This window comes from Gobius niger (assembly GCF_951799975.1).
Source record: "Gobius niger genome assembly, chromosome: 24".
Taxonomy (NCBI): domain Eukaryota; kingdom Metazoa; phylum Chordata; class Actinopteri; order Gobiiformes; family Gobiidae; genus Gobius; species Gobius niger.
Window position 1 is genome coordinate 7615667 of NC_136875.1, and position 24920 is coordinate 7640586.

The window sequence follows — 24920 nt, forward strand, 5'->3', positions numbered from 1 at the left end:
CAGTCCCCTCTACAGTCTCTTCTACAGTCTCATCTACAGTCTCCTCTACAGTCGCTTCTACAGTCTCCTCTACAGTCTCTTCTACAGTCCCCTCTACAGTCTCTTCTACAGTCTCTTCTACAGTCCCCTCTACAGTCCGCTCTACAGTCTCTTCTACAGTCTCTTCTAGAGTCTCTTCTACAGTCCTCTCTACAGTCTTCTCTACAGTCTCCTCTACAGTCTCCTCTACAGTCTCCTCTACAGTCTCTTCTACAGTCTCTTCTACAGTCCCCTCTACAGTCTCTTCTACAGTCTCTTCTACAGTCTCCTCTACAGTCTCTTCTACAGTCTCCTCTACAGTCTCTTCTACAGACCCCTCTACAGTCTCTTCTACAGTCTCCTCTACAGTTCCTCCACAGTCCCATCTACAGTCTCCTCTACAGTCTCTTCTACAGTCCCATCTACAGTCTTCTCTACAGTCTCTTCTACAGTCCCCTTTACAGTCTCCTCTACAGTCTCTTCTACAGTCCCCTTTACAGTCTCCTCTACAGTCTCTTCTACAGTCCCCTTTACAGTCTCCTCTACAGTCTCTTCTACAGTCCCATCTACAGTCTCCTCTACAGTCTCTTCTACAGTCCCCTTTACAGTCTCCTCTACAGTCTCTTCTACAGTCTCTTCTACAGTCCTCTCTACAGTCTCTTCTACAGTCTCCTCTACAGTCCCATCTACAGTCTCCTCTACAGTCTCTTCTACAGACCCCTCTACAGTCTCTTCTACAGTCTCCTCTACAGTTCCTACACAGTCCCATCTACAGTCTCCTCTACAGTCTCTTCTACAGTCCCATCTACAGTCTTCTCTACAGTCTCTTCTACAGTCCCCTTTACAGTCTCCTCTACAGTCTCTTCTACAGTCCCCTTTACAGTCTCCTCTACAGTCTCTTCTACAGTCTCCTCTACAGTCTCTTCTACAGTCTCCTCTACAGTCTCTTCTACAGACCCCTCTACAGTCTCTTCTACAGTCTCCTCTACAGTTCCTCCACAGTCCCATCTACAGTCTCCTCTACAGTCTCTTCTACAGTCCCATCTACAGTCTTCTCTACAGTCTCTTCTACAGTCCCCTTTACAGTCTCCTCTACAGTCTCTTCTACAGTCCCCTTTACAGTCTCCTCTACAGTCTCTTCTACAGTCCTCTCTACAGTCTCTTCTACAGTCCCCTTTACAGTCTCCTCTACAGTCTCCTCTACAGTCCTCTCTACAGTCTCTTCTACAGTCTCCTCTACAGTTCCTCCACAGTCCCATCTACAGTCTCCTCTACAGTCTCTTCTACAGTCCCCTCTACAGTCTCTTCTACAGTCCTCTCTACAGTCTCTTCTACAGTCTCCTCCACAGTCCCATCTACAGTCTCCTCTACAGTCTCTTCTACAGTCCCCTCTACTATCTCCTCTACAGTCTCTTCTACAGTATCTTCTAGAGTCTCTTCTACAGTCTCTTCTACAGTCTCCTCTACAGTCTTCTCTACAGTCTCCTCTACAGTCTCTTCTACAGTCCCATCTACAGTCCCATCTACAGTCTCTTCTACAGTCTCCTCTACAGTCTCTTCTACAGTCCCATCTACAGTCTTCTCTACAGTCTCTTCTACAGTCCCCTTTACAGTCTCCTCTACAGTCTCTTCTACAGTCCCCTTTACAGTCTCCTCTACAGTCTCTTCTACAGTCTCTTCTACAGTCCTCTCTACAGTCTCTTCTACAGTCTCCTCTACAGTCTCTTCTACAGTCTCCTCTACAGTCTCTTCTACAGACCCCTCTACAGTCTCTTCTACAGTCTCCTCTACAGTTCCTCCACAGTCCCATCTACAGTCTCCTCTACAGTCTCTTCTACAGTCCCATCTACAGTCTTCTCTACAGTCTCTTCTACAGTCCCCTTTACAGTCTCCTCTACAGTCTCTTCTACAGTCCCCTTTACAGTCTCCTCTACAGTCTCTTCTACAGTCTCTTCTACAGTCCTCTCTACAGTCTCTTCTACAGTCCCCTTTACAGTCTCCTCTACAGTCTCCTCTACAGTCCTCTCTACAGTCTCTTCTACAGTCTCCTCTACAGTTCCTCCACAGTCCCATCTACAGTCTCCTCTACAGTCTCTTCTACAGTCCCCTCTACAGTCTCCTCTACAGTCTCTTCTACAGTCCTCTCTACAGTCTCTTCTACAGTCTCCTCCACAGTCCCATCTACAGTCTCCTCTACAGTCTCTTCTACAGTCCCCTCTACTATCTCCTCTACAGTCTCTTCTACAGTATCTTCTAGAGTCTCTTCTACAGTCTCTTCTACAGTCTCTTCTACAGTCTCCTCTACAGTCTTCTCTACAGTCTCCTCTACAGTCTCTTCTACAGTCTCTTCTACAGTCCTCTCTACAGTCTCTTCTACAGTCTCCTTTACAGTCCCATCTACAGTCTCCTCTACAGTCCCCTCTACAGTCTCCTCTACAGTCTCTTCTATAGTATCTTCTAGAGTCTCTTCTACAGTCTCTTCTACAGTCCTCTCTACAGTCTCCTCTACAGTCTCTTCTACAGTCTCCTCTACAGTCCGCTCTACAGTCTCCTCTACAGTCCTCTCTACAGTCTCCCCTACAGTCTCTTCTACTGTCTCCTCTACAGTCTCCTCTACAGTCTCTTCTACAGTCTCCTCTGCAGTCTCTTCTACAGTCTCCTCTACAGTTTCCTCTACAGTCCTCTCTACAGTCTCTTCTACAGTCTCCTCTACAGTTTCCTATACAGTCCTCTCTACAGTCTCCTCTACAGTCCTCACTACAGTCCCATCTACAGTCCTCTCTACAGTCTCCCCTACAGTCTCTTCTACTGTCTCCTCTACAGTCTCCTCTACAGTCCTCACTACAGTCCTATCTTCGTTCTCATCTACAGTCTTGTCTACAGTCTCTTCTAGAGTCTCTTCTACAGTCCTCACTACAGTCCCATCTACAGTCTCCTCTACAGTCTCCTCCACAGTCTCCTCTACAGTCCTCACTACAGTCCCATCTACATTCTCCTCTACTGTCTCCTCTACAGTCCTCACTACAGTCCCATCTACATTCTCGTCTACAGTCTCCTCTACAATCCCCTCTACAGTCCGGTGGAGTGGGTGAGCAGGATTGTCCATGATGGAGAGCAGTTTGTCCAGATTCTACCATCTCAGTCCATACAAGGCTGCAAACCACTCATGTGTGCAGCCTCGGTTTGATCGTGCCCAATTTTTCAAATGGGCTTTTACAGAATTGTACGCCAAACACTCATGGTAGACTATTCCACAGGTTCCCAACTCGGAAAGACAGGACCCTCGTCTCTGCTGATCGCTTGCGTGGCGCTTTGTGAGTTATCTCTACATTCGATAAATTCTTTTGGTGGTGGAGTGGAAAACCTTCAATGTCAAACTGGCTGTTTTTAGATTGATGATGTTTTGTAAATCGTATTATCTATGTTTTTATTGCTTTTTTCTTTTTCAAAATATGGCAATGGTGATGGTATAGTGGTGTGTTTATTCCCTCTTTTTTTTTTAAGACTTTCTATGGTTTTAAGAGTTGTGGGGCAAACAAGTGACCAAGTAGTCAAACAATAATTAATAATCAGAAATAATCATTCCTAGAGGTACATCTGACATTTAATTATTGAATTATTACTGATATGATAGACATTTTGAGTGTTGAATTTGACTACTTGTACCACTCTTATAGGTCTTTTGAATGATAGAATTGGATCTAAAAGTAAGCTATTTGAGACTAGGTCAAGCTCTACTAAAACATTTCACTTGGGTGGTTCAAGCTGATGACCCTAATGAGGAGCGTCTTGGCCTGCTGACCTGTGACCAGAGAAGTTGAGCCAGTTATGCACAGACAGTAGAGCAGCTGTGAAGTTAGCAGCAGCTTGTTGGGTGTTCTTTTTTTTCCCTTTTTTTTAATTGAGTGTAGATCGTCATCTGCATAATCTGTGAGAAGACTTTTAGACATGAGTTAGGTTGGTAGATAGAGGGTGAGAATATAACCGGCCCAAGTAAAGACCCCTGTGGGACACCAACTTCATTCTTAACAGGGACATTTGACACTGTCTACAATGACATAATGTTTCCCTTGGGACAAATAAGATATAAACTATAAAGCACTTGGGAGTTGTTAAAGTGAGTCAGTGGATAAAAATGCCTGATGCTTTACGGTGTCAAAGGCTTTCTTCGAGTCTTAAAAGACACCCCCGACACAGGGACTCTTAAAAAGCAAGTCTTTATCGGTTTTCTGTTGGCAAACACCACACCGTCGGTGGATTTATGGGTCTGAGCGCTACCGCCTTCTTGCACTGAGGGTGTCTCAGTCGACTACTGAAAGAGCTGTTTAGCTCCTCTACAGTGGGAGGTGTTGTCCATGATGGAGGTGAGCTTGGCTAACACCCTCCTGTCCCTCGCCTCCTCCACAGAGCCCAAGGGGCAGCCCAGGACGGAGCTGGCCCTCCTGACCAGCTTGTTCAGTCTGTTCTTGTCCCGCTCTGTGCTGCCCGGGGCCCAGCACACGGCAGCGTAGTGGAGAGCAGAGGCTACCACAGAGTCATAAAAAGTCCTGAGCCTGAGGCCTGCTCACTCTGAAGGACCTCAGTCTCCTCAGAAGGTGGAGGCGACTTTGGCCCTTCTTGGTCCCCCGTTGGTGTTGTGGGACCAGTCCAGTTTATTGTTGAGGTGAACACCCAGGTACTTGAAATTTCCTCCTGAAGACGACTTCCTCCTGAAGTCAATCACCATCTCCTTCATCCTACTGGTGTTCCAGCACAGGTGGTTCTGTAGATGGTGAAGAGAAACGGCGAGAGGACGGTGCCCTGAGGGGCCCCGGAGCTGTACGTACTGTGGTCGGTCCATGAGGTAGTCGATGGTCCAAGAACCAGGCTCACACAGGAGGTCTTCCACAAGGCAGGGACCTTCTCTAGGCTGAGGCTCAGGTTGTAGATGTGGCTAAGGACCTCAGAGAGTTAATCTGCACAGGTCCTCAGCAGCTTGGGACTGAGCTGAGCTTTTGAGCTGTGTTTAGGGTCATTAACTGAAGCCATTTGCTTTTTAACTTCAGCTTTTTCTCAGATCGTGATACATTTTCCTACAGAGATTGTTGGAATTGAATTAAATCAATTCTTTGTTCTACCCATAAAAACAGTCTCCTCACCGAAAATATTATCAAAGATCTGTGGATGGACCTCCAAACAACAGTGCATGCAAAACAGCTCGGAAATGTCTTAGTCCTGGAAGATTTTTGACGGGAAGAAAAGGCAAAAATTCCTACTAGCATTCGAACTAGCATTGAAAATACTCTTGTCAGCCTAGAAAAGTGTTTAAAGCTTTAATGGTTGGCATATTGAGGCTACGAGGCAATAACTCTGCAGGGGCCCAACAGAAGTTGAACATGTCAGTTTTAGCACTCGATGTTAAAATCTGTTGGGTCAATAGAACCCTGAAGGAGATGAGGGACAGGACATGCACGAGGATCACTCTATTCTTTCAAGAGATCGGCATAGAGGCCAGATTGCATCAAGGGCTTTTCAATTTTTGATCCTGCAGACAGACAGACCACGATCACTGAATGAAGACGTTAGATTTGACAACAGATTGTTACGTTTATTATTCAACCATGGCAAGTGGCATCTTTCCTTACACTTTGAACCGGATTGTAACCCAGTCTGGTGATGACAATCCAGTGGCTACGACCTGTTATTTGTGTTCAGAGGGACAGGAAAGTAACCCTGTGAGCGAAGCCCTATGTTGTTGGTCAATCGGTGGTGAAAAATCCGAGTTTCGAGTAAAGTTTCTAATAAACCCATCACACGGGTTTGAACTGAGCCTGGAACTTGAGCGGAGAGTGCTTGAGGGAGCGATGGGTGAGAGGTGCTGCAGGAAACAGTCAGGGAGAATATAAAGGAGCTGATGCATTAAACAGAGGCTGATGCAACAGTCGAGGGAAAGTGCGTCAATGGGGAATGCATAGGCTTTCTCCAGTATAGGTCTGTGAGTTTCTTTGGAGTTTGTTTTGGGCTCTATTTGTTTTGTTTTTTATCACTAATCATGGTCAGACGTCGCTGGTGTGAAACAGCGACCGTCCCGCAAACATTTCCACACAAAGCCCAGTCTTAATGTGCAAGAATTTGTGTGGAATAAAAAGTTATTTTAAGTAGTCATCTGTTTTAAAGATGCTTCACCTCTTTTCTAAAGGGCTTCCTCACTTCAAACGTGTTCATTTGTCCATCCTGTGGGGAAAAAGCTTGAAGGCGAATTTAAATATTCACAAAAATATTGTTTTTATTTAAGGGTCATATTATTTTTTTATCATTCAAAAAAAGAAATCGAGAGAACAAGAAGTAATCGAAACAAAACAAAAATCACCCTAATATCTACCCCCTTTCTCTCTCTTCATATTATATTATTTCCTTCATAGTCCTTTCAAGGGAGGCATGGGCAAACCAAAGCCCGGGGGCCAGATGCGACCCACCTCGCCCTTCAATCCGGCCCTCAAAACATGATCAAGCCCAATATATATTGCCTAATAAGGGAGAAAACACTAATATTTTCATTGACATCAAGAAAGATAATGTGCAAATGTTACTATGCTGTTGCTCTTTTAATGTGTTTAGGCAATTACAATCTATTTTATAATTATAATAGTTTGAAACAACCAAATTCACAACTGATCTGGTCCTTTTGGAAAGTTCAAAAACCCACACGTTGAACAATTAACAAGTAACACACTGCAACAGATATGGCCTATCAAATAAATGAAAATAATTAATTTAGTTCTTATTTTACAGCGTTGGCCATCAAAAAAAGAAACAAACATGACAAAAAGAATATTTAAGTCAGTCATTCAAGTCCAGTAATTATCAAAAAAAGAAACTATTGTGCATAATGTATTGTCTCCACACTTCAGATATAATTCTTATGACATAGGTTTATCCTAATTAAAGAGGGGGTATTATGCTTTTTTCAGCCACATAGCACCAGTCTCTAGCACACTACAATGATGACGAAACCTTCTGTTGGTCTGTCAATGCAGTAAATTAGAATAACTGCCTTGTATAAAATTGCTCTTTCAAAATGGCGTTAGCAAATGACTTGAAATAGGCCCCTGTCTCTTTAAAAACCTCTGACCCTTTGCGACACGCCCCCTCCACACGCTGTCTGTGGCATCACAACAACACTGCGCTCGTTGTCTCAACAGTATTGAAACTACGATCGGTGCATTTTAATTTTTATTGTTGGAAAGGAGCTACTGTTTATCACTTTGTGAACAATGGCCACACAGGATATTATTTGGAGACGAACCTTCCACACCGGACGCTTGGAAGGGGCTCTTGCCTGAAAAATAACTGCTGTTTGGAGGCTATCTCTTTGCATCTGCCATGCCCTATGGATCTCTAACTATACCCCCATGGACGACACCAGGATCTGCAGGAGCCCATACGATTCAAAGACGGACATTATCTGTGCAGGTGGACAGTGGTTTTTCGAGGTTACCCGTTAGCTTGGTATAATCGACTACAGCTCATTGTTGATGAAAAGTCTGTAATAAACCACAAATGTGTAAAGCCAGGCTCATTGTGTGATCATCGTAACGGCTGCTTCGAGTAGTTGCTGCTTTATTGACGTTATTTGTGCATAATATGCTGCCTGTTTTCAATGAATGTTGTGAAGGTGAAGGTTGTTAGCTTGTCGCGGCTAATAGTGCCTTAGCTCCGGGAGAAAACCACTCGGCTACGACTCACTGTAGATGAAATGTGAGCAATAAACTACACACTCAACAAGCCAGGCTCCGTGTGTCATCATCATAAAGGCTGCTTCAAGCAGTTGCCTGTTTTAGTGACGTTTTCAATGCATAATATGCTGCTTGTATTCAGTGAATTTTCCCGTTAGCTTATCGCGGCTAGCTTGTTAGCTCCGGGAGAAAACCACTCGGCTACGACTCACTGTAGATGAAATGTGAGCAATAAACTACGAAATCAACAAGCCCGGCTCAGTGTGTGATCATCATAAAGGCTGCTTCAAGCAGTTGCCTGTTTTAGTGACGTTTTCAATGCATAATATGCTGCTTGTATTCAGTGAATTTTCCCGTTAGCTTGTCGCGGCTAGCTTGTTAGCTCCGGGAGAAAACCACTCGGCTATGACCCATTGTAGATGAAATGTGAGCAATAAACTTCCAAATCAACAAGCCTGGCTCCGTGTGTGATCATTGTTAAACGTTTCTTTATGTGTGTGGTGGTTTTATTGACTTTATTTGTGCATATCTCTCGTTTTCACGTGATGACTCGAGGTTTAGCTTAGCATTAGCTTTCTCCGGAGGCTCTGTGCATCATCAAGGCCCAGCGCAGAACCAGACACTGAAATAAGCGTTCTTGTCACCGTTTTGAATCCTGGGTGTTTCGGTAACAGAAACACTGATGTGTGTCTTTGTAAAAGTCTGCTGTGGCTCCGGTTCACAACACATGAAGCTAATCCTCCATGATGACTCTGTTTACATCTTAGGGCTAGACACTGCGGGGAGGGGGTTCTGCTGAGGAGCAGTGGTTGGTTACTCGGCTGGTGACGAAAGGTCGGAGGCGTATCCTGGAGGTCGAGGGCGTTTCCTGAAGGAATCAGGCGTTTTATCCCTAAAATGGCCGCCATCAGAGTTTCTACAGATTACTCGAAAATACGTGAATGTGCCAAGGCAACACTTCAGGCATGGTTTTAATGAGGGAATGACTTAATAACATGATGTAAGGCTTGAAAAAGTCGATTTTGCATAATACCCCCCCTTTAAATAGAGCAACTTTTATCCTCTTTTATACTCCTACCTCTGTTTGGACACCATCCATCCATCCAACCATCCATCCATCCATCCATCCATCCATCCAACCATCCATCCATCCATCCATCCATCCATCTATCCATCCATCCATCCATCCATCCATCCATCCATCCAACCATCCATCCATCCATCCATCCATCCATCCAACCATCCATCCATCCATCCATCCATCCATCCATCCATCCATCCATCCATCCATCCATCCATCCATCCATCCAACCATCCATTCATCCAACCATCCGTCCGTCCGTCCGTCCGTCCGTCCGTCCGTTCGTCCGTCCGTCCGTCCGTCCATCCATCCATCCATCCATCCATCCAACCATCCATCCATCCATCCATCCAATGTGGTGGTTCCAGGAGCTCCCCCCCCCCTTGGACATCATTAGCATTAAAAACATGTACCGTTTATTTAGCTTCTGAGCACATTTTCTCCGGTTCAGCTTTACCCAAATCTTGAAGCTTCTTGAAAAAACGTGTCAAAATGAGACAAAAACGAGGCTGAAAACGCAGCAAAAAAAAGCAAAAAAAAGAGTGAAGATGTGACGAAAAAGTGACATGATTTAAGAGCAACAAAAAGCGATGAAAATGTGGCAACAATGTGATGAAACCCGGACATGAAAGAAATGGAAAAACAAGGAAGAAGGTCAATTTCGATGAGTTTTGTAGGTCTTAGCTTTCAAATGAGGCGTTACACTGGCCTACAAGCTGTGACTTTATGGAACTAAAAGGTGACACTGGAGGAAATGCACTCGGTTAAGGCAATGTTAAGAGGTTTAAAATGTACTCTGGCTCAAGTAATACAAATGACAACAAGCAGTGCAAGTTCTGGATAATGTTCATTTTTTATTATTCATTAATTTAGCATAGACCAAATGAAACAGCGCGGACCGGACATTCAGGGGCTGGTAATTCTGCGCGACAGATGCCGGTAAAAATGAGTTCTTCCCCCGGAGCTCCGCAGCAGCTGTTGTCAGGCTGATGCGTCGCCTTTGTCAGGCCCAGTGTTGTACAGTGAGGAGCGGCTGACGGGACTCACTGCCTTTCACTATAGCAGTGGATGGACTGGTGCAGAGTGTGCGCTTCAGGGACCGGGGGGGGGAAGTGACAATTGTGAAATGGTTTTGGACAAGTGCAGAGCGGGACTGACTGGGGAGGAGAGGCACAGCAGACGTTTGCAGGGAAGATGGAAACTGACGCATTTAAAAAACGCTTGTTTTGTTCGGGTAAAACGGTTCACAATGGTATGAGATTAGACTGATTTCTCTTCCTTTTACAAACTCAGGCGAAGACCCTGCTGAATTTCCGTAGTGCTAGTAGTTTTACTTCTTTTTGATTGCTTCTTCACTACGTAGCAGATGACACTTAAACTTAGAAGATAATTTCACTTCTGTTTCACTTTGAGGCAACACTGGAAATTGTGATGATCTTAAAGGGACACAGATCTTTTAGAACAAAACGTAGCAGAAAGTCTTTTGACTAAAGATAATTTGAATTATATATATACTGTACATGCATACATACATACATACATACATACATACATACATACATACATACATACATACATGTGACAGTGTTCATTTCGTCGACTAAAATATTTCATCAGAACTGAAATTGGACTAAAACTTAATCAAAAGGTTTTTATTAGAGTATAGACATAGACATAGACATTGTATTGGATTTTGGCCAAATACTTTTTTTCCCCACTGTACATACATACATACATACATACATACATACATACATACATACATACATACATACATACATACATACATACATACATACATACATACATACACACATGTGACAGTGTTCATTTCGTCGACTAAAATATTTAATCAGAACTGAAATTGGACTAAAACTTAATCAAAAGGTTTTCATTAGAGTAAAACTGTGACTAAAATGTCCAGATATTCAACTAAAATATGACTAAATAAAGATTAAGAGAAGAGACTAAAATCACCATACTTTCTATTCTATTGATTGAAAGAGACTCTTATCATTTCAGTTCCCTGCCAAAGAAACAGCTCTGAGCTTGAACAAACATGAAGAAGAGGAGCTTCACTGAATATGATTATAATAAATTTAAAAATGCAAAGTTGACTGAATTAATCTTAGATTTAGTCGACTAAATTTACATGCAATGTCAGTCAACTAAAACTAGTCTAAAACTCAAGAGAATTATTTGACTAAATCTCGACTAAAATGAAATTACATTGTCATCAAAAGACTTAAACTAAATGAAAACATTAACACAGACATGTGACCCAAAACACAAGTCCAAGCTGTGTCAGAAGCATAGACTGTATATATAATGGACAGCTTCTGCTCACTCCTCCCCGTTTACCATAATGCCCACGCACGAGGGGGAAATCATGGCTGATTTACAGACTCCTCCTCCCCAGCTCTGACCAAGCATGTTCCTAAAAAGGGCATAAAGGCGGGATCTTCGCTATAGACTCCGCCCTTGTGTGACGTGTAGCTCGCGCAGCTCCAATGCTAACAGTCCGACCCTCATCAAGCACGAGATTTCTAAAATTCTCAGGAGGAATATCTAGCCTAGTCTAGTGTTTAAAAAATAGAAACCAGGCGATTAAGTTTTTTTTTTTTTTTTTTTACGTGTCTAAAGTCCAATGCTTTTCAATGGGAGACTAGCGGCTAAATGGAGGTACTACAGCAATGGCGGCCTCTGGGGGCATAAAGCAGAGCAGCCAGCGGCCATTGGTCAGAACTACAGAGAGAAAAAGGAAGATGTTGAGCTTGAAAACATGGAGAAGCACCACAGTCTACGTGAAGCTGGTTTGTGATGACGAGTGAGAGCGAGTCAGCCTAGTTTATGGAAACGTCTGCAGCAGAGTTGGAAAGAAAGAATATTTAATTTCCATTCTAGAAAGAGTGCCTTGAGCGTCTTCAGGCTGCTGCTTTGGTGAGTCAAAGGAATTGACTCTCTCTATTGGGGCGTTCTAAACTATTTTACTTGTTGTATATCTTCAAATGAAGGATATTTTTGAGACCGTTTTATGTCAAAGCAAAGTTGACAGGTAGCTAAAGATCTTTCCTGCGGCCTTGTGGATCATGTGGACTATGTAAGTAGTGCCTGAGATACAGAGGATTATAGAATATCTTGCCTTACACATCAGGACACTTTTCCACAATCACTCAATAATATGAAGCCACAGACTAAGCGATTCTGATAAATGCAACAGATGATGTTAGACCATATTCTGTCAAGATTCGTCTGTGTCCCCAGCTTTTGGAGACATGGAAAGTTAAACAAATGTCGTGTTTTGTGTCCCTTTTCCCGATCATCTTAGGAACCTGCTGTTTGGTGAGATATTTGTCCAAAAGCCTGAGGTTGTTCTGGACTTAGTGACAGTGACAAGTTGAACCAGTTCATGTTTACTGTGTTTAAACCGTCTACATTGGTTTGAAAGGCCTGAACTGTTGCATTTTTTGCCCGAAGTCACGGGAACTTAGCCTGGCTAACACCAGACTAAAATCACAAGTGATGTTTAGTCTGGGGACCACCAATTCATTTTCTCGTTGGAGAGTCGTGGTTTACGATAGTCCATAGTCATTTATAGGGCGATACGAAAGAAAAAAAAAGTCTATCATGCGTCTGCACGCTTCTTTTGCTTTGCGAGCTTCTCTACAGCACGACGTACTTGTTCTCCTAACATGCCTCGTAACAATGAGGGTGGTTTAAAGGGAGCTCATTGTCAGACCGTGTTCAGGCCGCGTGAATGTCAGCGCTGTACAGATCTGTACAGATGAGAACATGTGTCTGAGTTGGACTCATAATGGGACATGAATAATGATGTCTTTGCTGGACTGAAGGTGACGACAGTCGAACACAGGAACATGTCTCATTAGAGTGAACAGCGGCTGTAACATGAGGCCGACTGGAAGGAGTGCTTTGTTCTTCTCATGCGATCCTCGTAGGACTGCACAATATGGAAAGAATGTCCGATTGATCCCTGGGCGCATACAGGCAATCCCAGCATCTCTTGCCCCATATGAGAGATATGTTTCGTGGCAATGAACCAAGAGTTTAGAAAGCTGGCAGACTTGCACCATCTAAAAATAAGCCTAACACATTGAAAGCTGCGTATGACACATTTTTCATCATCTCAGCTGTGTTCTCTTCAAAACAACGTCAGCCCAGACCAAGGCCGTGGGAACCCAGGGTGCTGAGGGCGCCGCAGCACCCCCTGGTGGATAGTTTGTGAACTGCAGGCAATATTAACCCCTTAACTCCCACCTGAACCGAGCACTTTACCCCAGTCCAAAAGCTTCTGGAAAAAAGGTGTGAAAATAGCAACAAAACAGACGAAAACAAGGATGGAAATGTGAAAAAAGGGAGAAAACATTGACGAAAAAGTGACAAAAAATTTATAAAAATTTGACAAAAAAGTGAGAAAATTTGGGGGTAAATTTTGTCCCTCAGCACCCCCTAACTAAAACATCTTCCCACTGCTCTGGCCCAGACATTCTCAACATTAGCCATCTTTATTTGAATCCCCTGTTAACAGCATAGTGCCTACAGATGCAGAATAAGGACAGCTGGTATCAATTGGCTAACTATCCCTCCTGTCATTTTTGGAAAGACAAGTCATCGTATTTGTATTTTTTCATACATGTGTTTCTAATGACGTCACACAATTTTGAAGTTATGCTGTACGACAACATGCAACAGTATCTCTCATGAAAATGAAGGACAACTGATTGACTGCAGCATTTTGTCTGTAATCGTAATCCTTGCTCAAGAAGATGAGTGTGAAAAGACGGCCCCAGAGAGCGCACGTTTGTGGAAACAAACCAGCATGTGGTTGTGTTTATAAGGAGAAGATGTCACAGCGCTGTCAGTCCAGCTACAGCAGGATTTACCAAAGATCTGCTTCCACTCCTCAGACTAAATGAACACGTCGAAGAGCAAACAGAAAATCGTTCTTTATGCATTTCGCAGTTTGTCGCGTCAACAAGAGCTTCAGTCAGAGTCAGTGTTTAAGCTGCTTAAGGCATTAGCATCTACCACGGTTAGCATTTAGCCTCAACACATTAACACATTGAGCGCCGCGCTGTTTTGGGGATTTAGCTGTAGAGTGCCAACAATCCAGACCGTTTTTCATGATATTTGTAGCACCACAGCGTATTCTGTGTTATAGCCATGGACATATGCTGTGGCTCGTTTGAAAGACAAGAATCTAAGCTCTCCGTAGGTGAAAACGGTTTAATTCTACGTGCCTGGGTTCCTGAGAAATCCAAACCTAAACAGAGGCAAGTTTGGATCAAAATCAATGTTTTCTAGATTCTGAGATAATTGTTGTTTTATGCAACACTCTCATTTCTGATTAACTCCTCTCTCCTCTTCTATCCACTTCCCATAACACTAACGTTATGGGAAGAGAAAAATGCCTAAATGTCTCAGCTTCAAGTCAATTTTCAACGACAATATTGTTGACACGTTTTGAAACACCGCGTGTTATCGATCACTTTTATCGCGTGTGCTTTTAAACAGCCTGGTTCTGGGATTGAAGACTTTAACAGGATGTTTCTCAGCCGTCCTTGGACCGATTTTGACCATTTAAAAACTCAGAGAAATGTTAAAATCTCAGCTGTTTCGGTCTGTACAGGGGAAGCTGCTTTGTCAAACGCACTCCAGAGAGCGAGAGAGAAATGTCGGGTTTATGGCGACTCCCCCTTGGACTAAAAAAAAAAGAGAAAAGATAACATAATATATATAAAATGTCCAGATTGTTTTTGAGCGTCATTTATTTCACTCTCTTCATCACAGAGCTACCAAAATCACCATAAGGTATATTACAGTGTCTAGTTTCGTAATTAAAAGAAGAAAAAAAATCAGTTTTTGGCACTCAATGTGTTAAGGGGAGACACTACAGGCAAAACTCATTTTTTTCAGTTTTCAGGTTTTGGGCCAAATTGGTCTCTGAACATACAAGCTTTCACCCGGGAACAGAAAATATGCCTAATCTTCACAATGACATGTTTAAATATTGCGCTGATTCAATGTTTGCCCATAGACTTATATGGGACAATGCAATTTCAAGGGCCTTTTTCTCAAAACACATTTTTCTGTCATTGTGGCAACACTGTGGCTCAATCCGAAACCATCAAATTGTAGCCTCTAAGCACTAACACTAGCAACTAACTCCTTAACCTTTCATGGGGTCAACTGTTAGACCTCTATGCAGTTAGTGAGCTAGACCTTCAGCAGCATTTGAACAATCCATCCGTCCTTAAACAGGGGAAAGGGAAGTGACATCACCAACAGCCACTTTTCTTCTTCTTTAAAGTTATTGGTGGAGTGCAGGCCAAACAAAAGTGCATGTCGCCCCCTAGTGTACAACAACAACATAGTGTCCAAACAAAGACATTTGAGGAGAAAAATAAATCCAAATGATCCAAACATTTCCCTTTAGTGTTATTTTATTTCAGCAGCTGTTTCATAAAGCTACAGCAGCAAATGATCCATGTGGCTTAAGTTTCTACTAAATGAAAACAAAAGCATTTAATCTGTTTACTGAGTTTCCTCTTTAACACTGACATGTGACTGAGCTGTGGGGACGACAACATGGATTTATCACTTTTATAAAGTTTGGCTTGTGCAGAATCTTAATTTTTAATTATTATTATTTGTATTATTAAATGTGCTCCTGTCAATCAACAGTGGTTGCGCATGAATCACTCCAGGGTGGGGCGAGGGGGGTGGGGGGATTTGGCGCAGTGGCTTGTGGGATGGTACATAGCTCCTAATCACTGGTTAGTTAGCATCAGAGGTCCCTATGCTAAAGTGGCCATGATAGTTAGCATCAAGGCTCCTTTTCCTAACTACTTCCTAACTGACTTACCAATTCGGAGGCAACTTGCCATGGCGGACGCTGACGCACATCCGGTTTGGCGTAAGAGCTCTTAGCAATCTGCCCATTTCGGACGCAGCCTATGTCCACGTCAGTAGGGCCTAAAGACTTCAGCTACATAGTTTGATGTGATGTACTAGGCAGAGGTCTCCAAAATGGCGGCCATAGCCACAAAAGTCTTGCTTATTGAATGCATCGATTCATTAATTAAGCCCTAATATCTTACTTCCCTACATTTGACAGCGACTTCTTTGAATTGGCCGTCCATCAACTTCTAACACATTTTCCGACTGAAACCACATACTAGCCTTCAAAAATAATTATCCAAATCTGTCGTAATTAACGCTGTGCACAAAACCCGCTCTGATCCTGTATTTATTCCTCCAATTACTCTTCCTATCATTTCCCTAATAAGGCCTGCAGCGTGACGCATCTGCCTTATTCGCCGCTCTTCATTATGAGACTAAAAAAAAACAGATTTCTAGCGACTTTGTAATTTCTCAAATCCATGGACCAGCGCGGGTGATATCTTTCCCTTGTAATTTATTTCTCTTTCCATATTTCTGGCAGTAATGAGGGAGGTGTCGGTGTCAGCGCGGATCAAAACGAGCTGAGGGAGATTGGAGATAAAAATATGTGGATGAGACGTATCGAATGATCAGAAGAGTAACTCATAATGGCGTAAAGCACAGGATACACCAAGGGAATACCCACCCATTCACTACTACTTGCAGTTTTCTTTACTGTGCGATACATTAAGTAATTATGATGAGTAATATGTTTACCTTTAAAGGGGGGGTATTATGCAAAGTCGACTTTTTCAAGCTTTACATCATGTTATTATGTCATTCCCTCATTAAAAACATGCCTGAAGTGTTGCCTTGGCACATTCACGTATTTTTGAGTAATCTGTAAAAACTCTGATGGCGGCCATTTTAGGGATAGGTTTGCCTGAGTCCTCCTAGGAACGCCCCCACCTCCTGGAGACGCCTCCGAGCTTTCGTCACCAGCCGAGTAACCAACCACTGCTCCTCAGCAGAACCCCCTCCCCACTGATGCCACAGACAGCGTGTGGAGGGGGCGTGTCTGAAAGGGTCAGAGGTTCTTAAAGAGACAGAGGCCTATTTCAAGACATTCACTACAGCCATTTTGAGCAATTTTATACAAGGCAGTTATTCTAATTTACTGCATTTACAGACCAACAGGTTTGGTCATCATTGTAGTGTGGTATAGACTGGTGCTATGTGATTGAAAAAAGCATAATACCCCCTCTTTAAAAAATGTCCAAAGTTATTCAACCAAATTTGACATTTATTGAAGTGTTGAAGTGTTAAGATTGAAAAGTGCATTAACACAAAATGTTGTTACTGGAAAACAATGGAGTGAGTGATAAAAATGCCTCCAAGTATTACAATACTTGATATTGCAGCAAAAAGTATTAGAATCTGATCCAATATCTTGTCCCAGCCCTATATATATACTGTATAGCCCTATATATGTACTGTTTATATAGGGCTATATATATATATCAGTTTTTGGATTAGATTATTTAGATTTTGTCGCTGAAAATATAGGTCATTTTTATTCATGAAATACATTTTTGCCATTTTTATTTGAAAACCTAAAATGACAGAAAATTTGCAATGTACTTGTTTTCTCATGTTTGTGTCAGTAATCTAAAGCAAATGTTTCAAATCGATATCTCTTAGTAAGATTTTCCCCTATTCACCTAAATAGTACATTTTCCAGGCACGATGAATAAACTAACAAAGTTCACCGCTATCCTCAAACTCTCCTAAAGAAACAGATTTCTAAAACACATTTTCTCAACTTCCATACTCAAATTCCTAACACACGCACACCCATACATTTTTGATTCCTCGTGTGCCTGAACTCCGCTGCGCTCCGACGTGCAAGGCTCCATTGGAAACAAATCTATGAGCACTTTCCCTCTCGCCTCGCCCTGCGCAGCTCCGTCGGCTGCAGCTCCCGCCTTTCACCGGCTTCAGGATCGATTGGGTTCACGAGGAGCTGGGGCGGCGGGAGCGCAACCTCCGAAAGTCAGCTCTCTGTTAAAAGCTTCAGCTCCAACTGGAGGGAGTACTTCAGTAACAGTCCATCAGCAGTGGGAATACAGTAGAAGTAGAAGTAGTAGCCGTGATTGTAGCCGTTGTAGTTGTCAGATAGTATAGAATGCAGTAGCAGCGGTAGTGTATCTGAGAACTTATTGTTACTCCACTACATTTGAAAGATACTTATACTTTCTACTCCATTACATTTCTATAAAAGCTCCATAGTAACAAGTAAATATTAACATTTCAAATTGAATCAAACTTTATTTATTAAGCGCTTTATAGACATATAAATTTAGCACCCACACCTCCAACTGAGCACCCACAGGACAGAGACACCACACCTCCACTTGAGCACCCACGCAGCCACGGCCTATCACTGCTCCCGAGTCAGAGGGCCCCTTCAGAGGAGACACTGGGAGAGCCTAAAAATACAAGAAACCATCTAAAAACCCTCATAAGAGTTTAAATCCAGAAGTATGTACACCTTTGTTACACTTCATACACCTTTGTTACTCTTTGAACACCTTTTTTTCCTCTTCATACACCTTTGTTACTTTTCGTACACCTTTCTTGCTCTTCGTACACCTTTTTTACTCTTCGTACACCTTTGTTACTCTTTGTACACCTTTGTTAGTCTTCGTACACCTTTGTTACTCTTCGAACACCTTTGTTACTCTTCGTACACCTTTGTTACTCTTCGAACACCTTTGTTACTCTTCGAACACCTTTCTTACTCTTCGTACACCTTTGTTACTCTTCGAACACCTTTGTTACTCTTCGTACACCTTTGTTACTCTTTCTACACCTTTGTTACTCTTCGAACACCTTTGTTACTCTTCGTACACCTTTGTTACTCTTCGAACACCTTTGTTACTCTTCGTACACCTTTGTTACTCTTTCTACACCTTTGTTACTCTTTGTACACCTTTGTTACTTTTTGGACACCTTTGTTACTCTTTGTACACCTTTGTTGCTCTTTGTACACTTTTGTTACTCTTTGGACACCTTTGTTACTTTTTGTACACTTTTGTTACTCTTTGGACACCATTGTTACTCTTTGTACACCTTTGTTGCTCTTTGTACACTTTTGTTACTCTTTGGACACCATTGTTACTCTTTATACACCTCTTACTCTTTGTACACCTTTGTTACTCTTTATACATCTCTTACTCTTTGTACACCTTTGTTACTCTTTATACACCTCTTACTCTTTGGACACCTTTGTTACTCTTTGTACATCTCTTACTCTTTGTACACCTTTGTTACTCTTTGGACACCTTTGTTACTTTTTGTACACCGTTGTTACTCTTTATACACCTCTTACTCTTTGTACACCTTTGTTACTCTTTGTACATCTCTTACTCTTTGTACACCTTTGTTACTCTTTATACACCTCTTACTCTTTGTACACCTTTGTTACTCTTTGTACATCTCTTACTCTTTGTACACCTTTGTTACTCTTTATACACCTCTTACTCTTTGTACACCTTTGTTACTCTTTGAACACCTTTGTTACTCTTCGTACACCTTTGTTACTCTTCGTACACCTTTGTTACTCTTCGTACACCTTTGTCACTCTTTGAACACCTTTGTTACTCTTTATACACCTTTGTTTCTCTTTGTACACCTTTGTTACTCTTCGTACACCTTTGTCACTCTTTGAACACCTTTGTTACTCTTCGTACACCTTTGTCACTCTTTGAACACCTTTGTTACTCTTCGTACACCTTTGTCACTCTTTGAACACCTTTGTTACTCTTCGTACACCTTTGTCACTCTTTGAACACCTTTGTTACTCTTTGTACACCTTTGTTTCTCTTTGTACACCTTTGTTACTCTTCGTACACCTTTGTTACTCTTTGTACACCTTTGTTACTCTTTGTACACCTTTGTTACTCTTTATACATCTCTTACTCTTTGTACACCTTTGCTACTCTTTGTACACCTTTGTTACTCTTTGGACACCTTTGTTACTCTTTGTACACCTTTGTTGCTCTTTGAACACTTTTGTTACTCTTTGCAACACTTTTATTCCACCTGTACTGTCACTCAAATGGACCTGTGTTGACGTGTGTAATTGTGTTCTTTTTCCTGTACTTACATTTGGAACTGGCACGCTGTAATCTAAAGCACCTCAGTTTCTGCAGTGCAGGAATGGATTTGTGTCCAGGTTGAGAAGGTGGTAAAAGCCTGAGTTGGAGCCAAGGCAAGGGTTCCCCCTTGCCCAGAGCAAGGGGGAACCGTTGCCAGCATTGACCCTGCCTGGGCCCCTGCTGTCTGCACTCTACGGTTGTCAGCAGTACCTGGTGTAGTGGGCTTTAGAAGTTGGAGCATTTTTTACAAAAAAACATCTAGATTTTTCTGTGTGTTTCCGTCGTCCCCTGGCGGAATAAAGCATTGACCCTGCCTGGGCCCCTGCTGTCTGCACTCTACGGTTGTCAGCAGTACCTGGTGTAGTGGGCTTTAGAAGTTGGAGCATTTTTTACAAAAAAACATCTAGATTTTTCTGTGTGTTTCCGCCGTCCCCTGGCGGAATAAAGCATTGACCCTGCCTGGGCCCCTGCTGTCTGCACTCTACGGTTGTCAGCAGTACCTGGTGTAGTGGGCTTTAGAAGTTCGAGCATTTTTACAAAAAAAACCTCTAGATTTTTGTGTGTTTCCGTCGTCCCCTGGCGGAATAAAGCTGTTAAAGGCTCTCCTAAACCCATTAAGAGCTTTTAACCATGTTGTTTCCTACGAGGCGCCGATCTTTGCTTTTCCCCAGTGGGTGCCCAAGTTGAAACTGACCTGCGGGCCAGCGTGAGCATGGGCGTTTAAAAAATACTTGGGAATTTTCCATTTGTTGACAATACACAGATGAATGTAGAAAGAACTCAAAAGATTTAAGATCGAGAAGCTTTATGCCCCCACTTTTTTCCCAGTAATCTTAACTGACTAACTAAATACTGGGACTGTCATCATTATTCCACGTATCTAAACAGTTCGCGAAAGAGTGAAAGCAAAGAAGAAAAGGTCTGAGCCATCAAAACAAAGGAAGGTCTTCGCAAAGTGTTTTTTAAAATGCGGTTTATTTTTTCCCCGAGTGCTGACGTGTTGTTCTCTCTCCTCCACAGTGGGATTCCGGGGAAGAAGTGTGGCACCATCATCCTGACAGCGGAGGAGCTCAGCAACTGTCGAGTGAGTCAAACCGTCACACGCAGCTGTCTGCCAGAGCGGGATAAATGTAGCACGCCCGGCACAGAATGGCCTGAAATAAATAATTGCATCACGGGAAAATACTACTCTTTTGCTCACCTCTGGCGGTGTGTTTCATTCACGCGTGCTTCTGCATTGCGTGAAGTTTGTGATGATAATAATAACTGTCATCACCATCAAAGTCACAACTATTCTGTACATTATCCGCTGTACATTATGGAACTTTTTGTGTTGTAATTTCTTTCTTTTTTTTAACACATTTATTAACCTTTTAGTGAGCCAATGGCTGTATGGGAGGAGCATGGTGCCTTTCACTTCCACCATGGCTCCAGAACCAATTGTTTATAAAGTTTCTGGTAGGTCTTGACTTACATAACAATTGATCCTGGAGCGTTGTAGAGGCCTCCATTATGGAAAGTGAAGTTGCCATGATAACCACTCCTAGATACAGACTGCATCTCTGGAATCGCCCATATATGGTCATTTTTGAAAATAGTTAAGGGGGAAAATTTTGCAAAAATGTAAATTTTCTCTAATTATTCCAAAACTACTGTAACAAATGCTGAATTATGAATATAGTTTCTACTAAATAATGATATAAAGACATGGGGTGGAGCAAAGTGGTTCAACAGCCCATAAATACATGAATAACGGAGAATGCTAACTTGATGCTACATGTTAGCATCGGGCTAATGCTAACGGTTAGCTAGTGCTTGCTACAACTGCCGTTTTTTCACTTCTACTGCACAATCAGCTGTGAGAAAATATCCATATGGGCCCGATTTACACTTGACTTTATTTATGTGATAAATAAGTTGATATTCCACCAGAAAATGGCTAAAAATAGGGAAAATTGTGTTTCTCTACAGATTCTATTTTCCCCCTCGGCGAAGCCACGCCCCCTTCTATGACGAGATGCCGTCTGTATCTATCTCTGCAATCGGCCATATATGGTCATGTTTCAAAACAGTTAAAGGGGAAAACAATATGCAGAAAAATCTCAACTTTCTCTAATTATTCAGAAACTACTTTAACAAATGCTGAATTACGAATATAGTTTTCTACTAAGTAAAGATACAAAGACATGGAGAGGAGCAAAATGGTTCAACAGCCCATAAATACAAATAATGGAGAATCACAAAACATCAGGCTACATGCTAGCATCGTGCTAATGCTAATGCTAATGCTAGCTACGACTGCAGTTTTTTTCACTTCTACTGAACAATCTTCTGTGAATAAATATCCATGTGGACCCGATTTAGACTTGACTTTATTTGTGTGTCATAAGTAAGTTTGTTTTTCACCAGAAAATGGCTAAAAATAGTGAAAAATGGTGATTCTCCAAAGATTTTGTTTACCTTTCGGCGATGCCACGCCTGAAAGGTCAATTACACACAAATTTCATGTTTTTTTTGTCACATGAAAAGTTCCATAATGCACTTTTAAGACTGAAATCATGATAGAAACAACACAATAACATTCATTTTCACAGACTCCGGTAGTGTTTTCATGTCGTTTCAGAAAAAGAGTCCTCTGGAATAGGCTCGCAAACCCACAGGAAATGGTTACACGACCCACTTTTTGGTCCCGACCCACCAGTCGGGTATCGCTGCACTTGACTGGAGGGTTTTAAAATCTTTTCCGAGTCTAAAACCTGGTCCAAACTGCACAAACCAAACACAAACACTGGTATGAAGCCACAGACTAAACAGTGGTTCTCAACTGTTGGGTTGGGATCCAAAAGTGGGTCGCAGAACTGTTTTCAGTGGGTCGCCAGCCTTTCTTTCGGATTGTTTTGATCATCATTTCAGCTGTTTTAATTTAGTTAGTTTTCATTTAATGCTTATTCAACACATTTTTGAGGAAAAGACAATATTTAGCATAATATTTTGTAGTATATGTAGTATATGGTGATAGTGGGTCCTGACGCTATACCAGTTGAGAACCGCTGGCCTAAACGACTCAGATAAATGCAAGACATGATGCGAGACCATACACTTTCCGTTTTCCGTGAAAGATCTGTGTCACTGCCAGACCCCCCAGAATGAGTCAGATGGTTGAATGTGAGTCTTGGACCATCAGGACCCTCATAAACATGACAGATACTGGACACATCAGCGTATCTGCAGCGACTTGGACTTCCCCATCAGCTCTGCGGCTCTGGGCTGGGACCAGGGGGCAGTGGGGAGCAGACGGCGGATTATAGACCTATACAGATTGTGTGACGTTTGGGATAGTTTTATGACGGGGAGTTGAAACGTGGAAGAACACTTTGTCACTGCTCTATCGTCTGATTTTCTGCAGTAAGTTTCCTCACTGAAAACATCCTTGGTCGTTCCATTTGTGCACGTTTGAGTAATCTATGAGCCAGGGCTGGGCGATGTTGACAAAAACAAATATCTCAATATTTTAGGGGACTTTCTCGATAGCAATGATGAAGCGATATTTTTACAAACCATCAGAAATATTTAAAAATGCACTGCAAACCTCGTAAGGCGGCACAGTAGCACATGCTTCACAGCTCGAAGGTCCCGGGTTTGATTCCCACTTGGATGGGCCTTTCTGTGGAGTTTGCATTTTCACCCGTGTTTGCGGAGGTTTCCTCCGGGTACTCCGGTTTCCTCCGGGTACTCCGGTTTCCTCCGGGTACTCCGGTTTCCTCCGGGTACTCCGGTTTCCTCAACCACTAAAAACATGTACAATAGTCCAGCAGTGGTGTAGCAAAGGTACCAAGGGGCCCCAAGCAAGAATGTTGGTAGGAGGGCCTCTGGTGGCTGCTTGGTGTACTGCGCACTGGGAGAGAGGATGTCATTTGGGCAGGAGCAGGTCACCTGACAACTCCCATAATGCAGTTCCCTGCATAAGTTTCCCTCAGAACAGAAGGCTGAGGTTCTTTAGGTCGAGTGCTACAATAAACTGGCTTCACTATTAGAAATATAATCTGGTGGAGCCATGAGTAAAAAAGTCTGTCCGCTGCTCATTATAAGTTAACATTAGGGAACCATGACTCACTAAAGCAGCAGCAGGATGGGGATGAACAGGCAGCTGCCTGCCTTGCCTTATGGCAAGCTATGCCTTAGCCCAAGGCTACAATCCGGTGTCGCTGGATCATTAAGATGCACTGTCCCCACCAATTAAAACAATTAAAGGTCATTTACTTTGCTTTGTGGCTCAAAAAGATGATTGTCCTCAACAGACTATGGGAGGACAGAAAAAAAGTTTTTTTTTCCATTTTGTTTCCAAATTATCCCCCGAAATTATCCTGTTTCAAATGTCCCCCCTATTTTGCCATTTTTTGTCAATTTGTGTCCAAAGTTCACCCCACTTTTTTCAAATTATCTCAATTCCCAATTTGGCTTTACCTAAATTAAAAAGCTTCTCTAAAAAGGTGTCAAAATCACGACAAAACGAAAGGATGAGAATGGAGGGAAACGAGGATGAAAGCGCCACAAAAAATGACAAAAAAACGACGAAAATGCAAAAAAAAGTGACCAACAAAAGACCGATAAAAAAATCAATGAAAGAAGTGGCAAAAATCCGATGACAACGCAGCAACAATAAATGGATAAAGATCCATTGAGATCATTTTTGTAGGTCTTTGCTTTCAAATGAGCCGTTCAAATGAGACTGGCCTACAGGCTGTCAGCTTTTAGATTTGGGTAAAGCCGAACTGGAGAAAAAAGCACTTGGTTAAGGCGAGGGATAAGACTCAGATGTTTTGAAGAAGCTCTACTTGCCCCTTTAGTATCCGCGGGTAACCAAGGCCAGGCATGTGCTAGTTAAGCTTTCCTTATGTTTGTACAAGTCTTTTCGAGTTGCTTTGTCAAGGTTAATGCGAGCGGCAGTCGGTCTGCGTAGTCTGTCATCAATAATGAGGCAGAGCAGTGTTGGATTTGGCTCTTGGCCTTGTGTAAGGGTAAACACAATACACCCTGCAGTAATGA

General features: G+C 42.5%; 1 protein-coding gene across 1 annotated transcript in view; it reads left to right on the forward strand.

Annotated features, from left to right (window-relative positions):
* LOC306982296 (copine-8-like) overlaps positions 1–24920 on the forward strand; it is a 209336-nt gene that overhangs the window by 77069 nt on the left and 107347 nt on the right. Inside the window, exon 3 of the mRNA XM_079582198.1 lies at positions 20895–20958. Within this exon, the coding sequence (XP_079438324.1) occupies positions 20895–20958 (64 nt within the window). The remainder of the gene's footprint in view (positions 1–20894; positions 20959–24920) is intronic.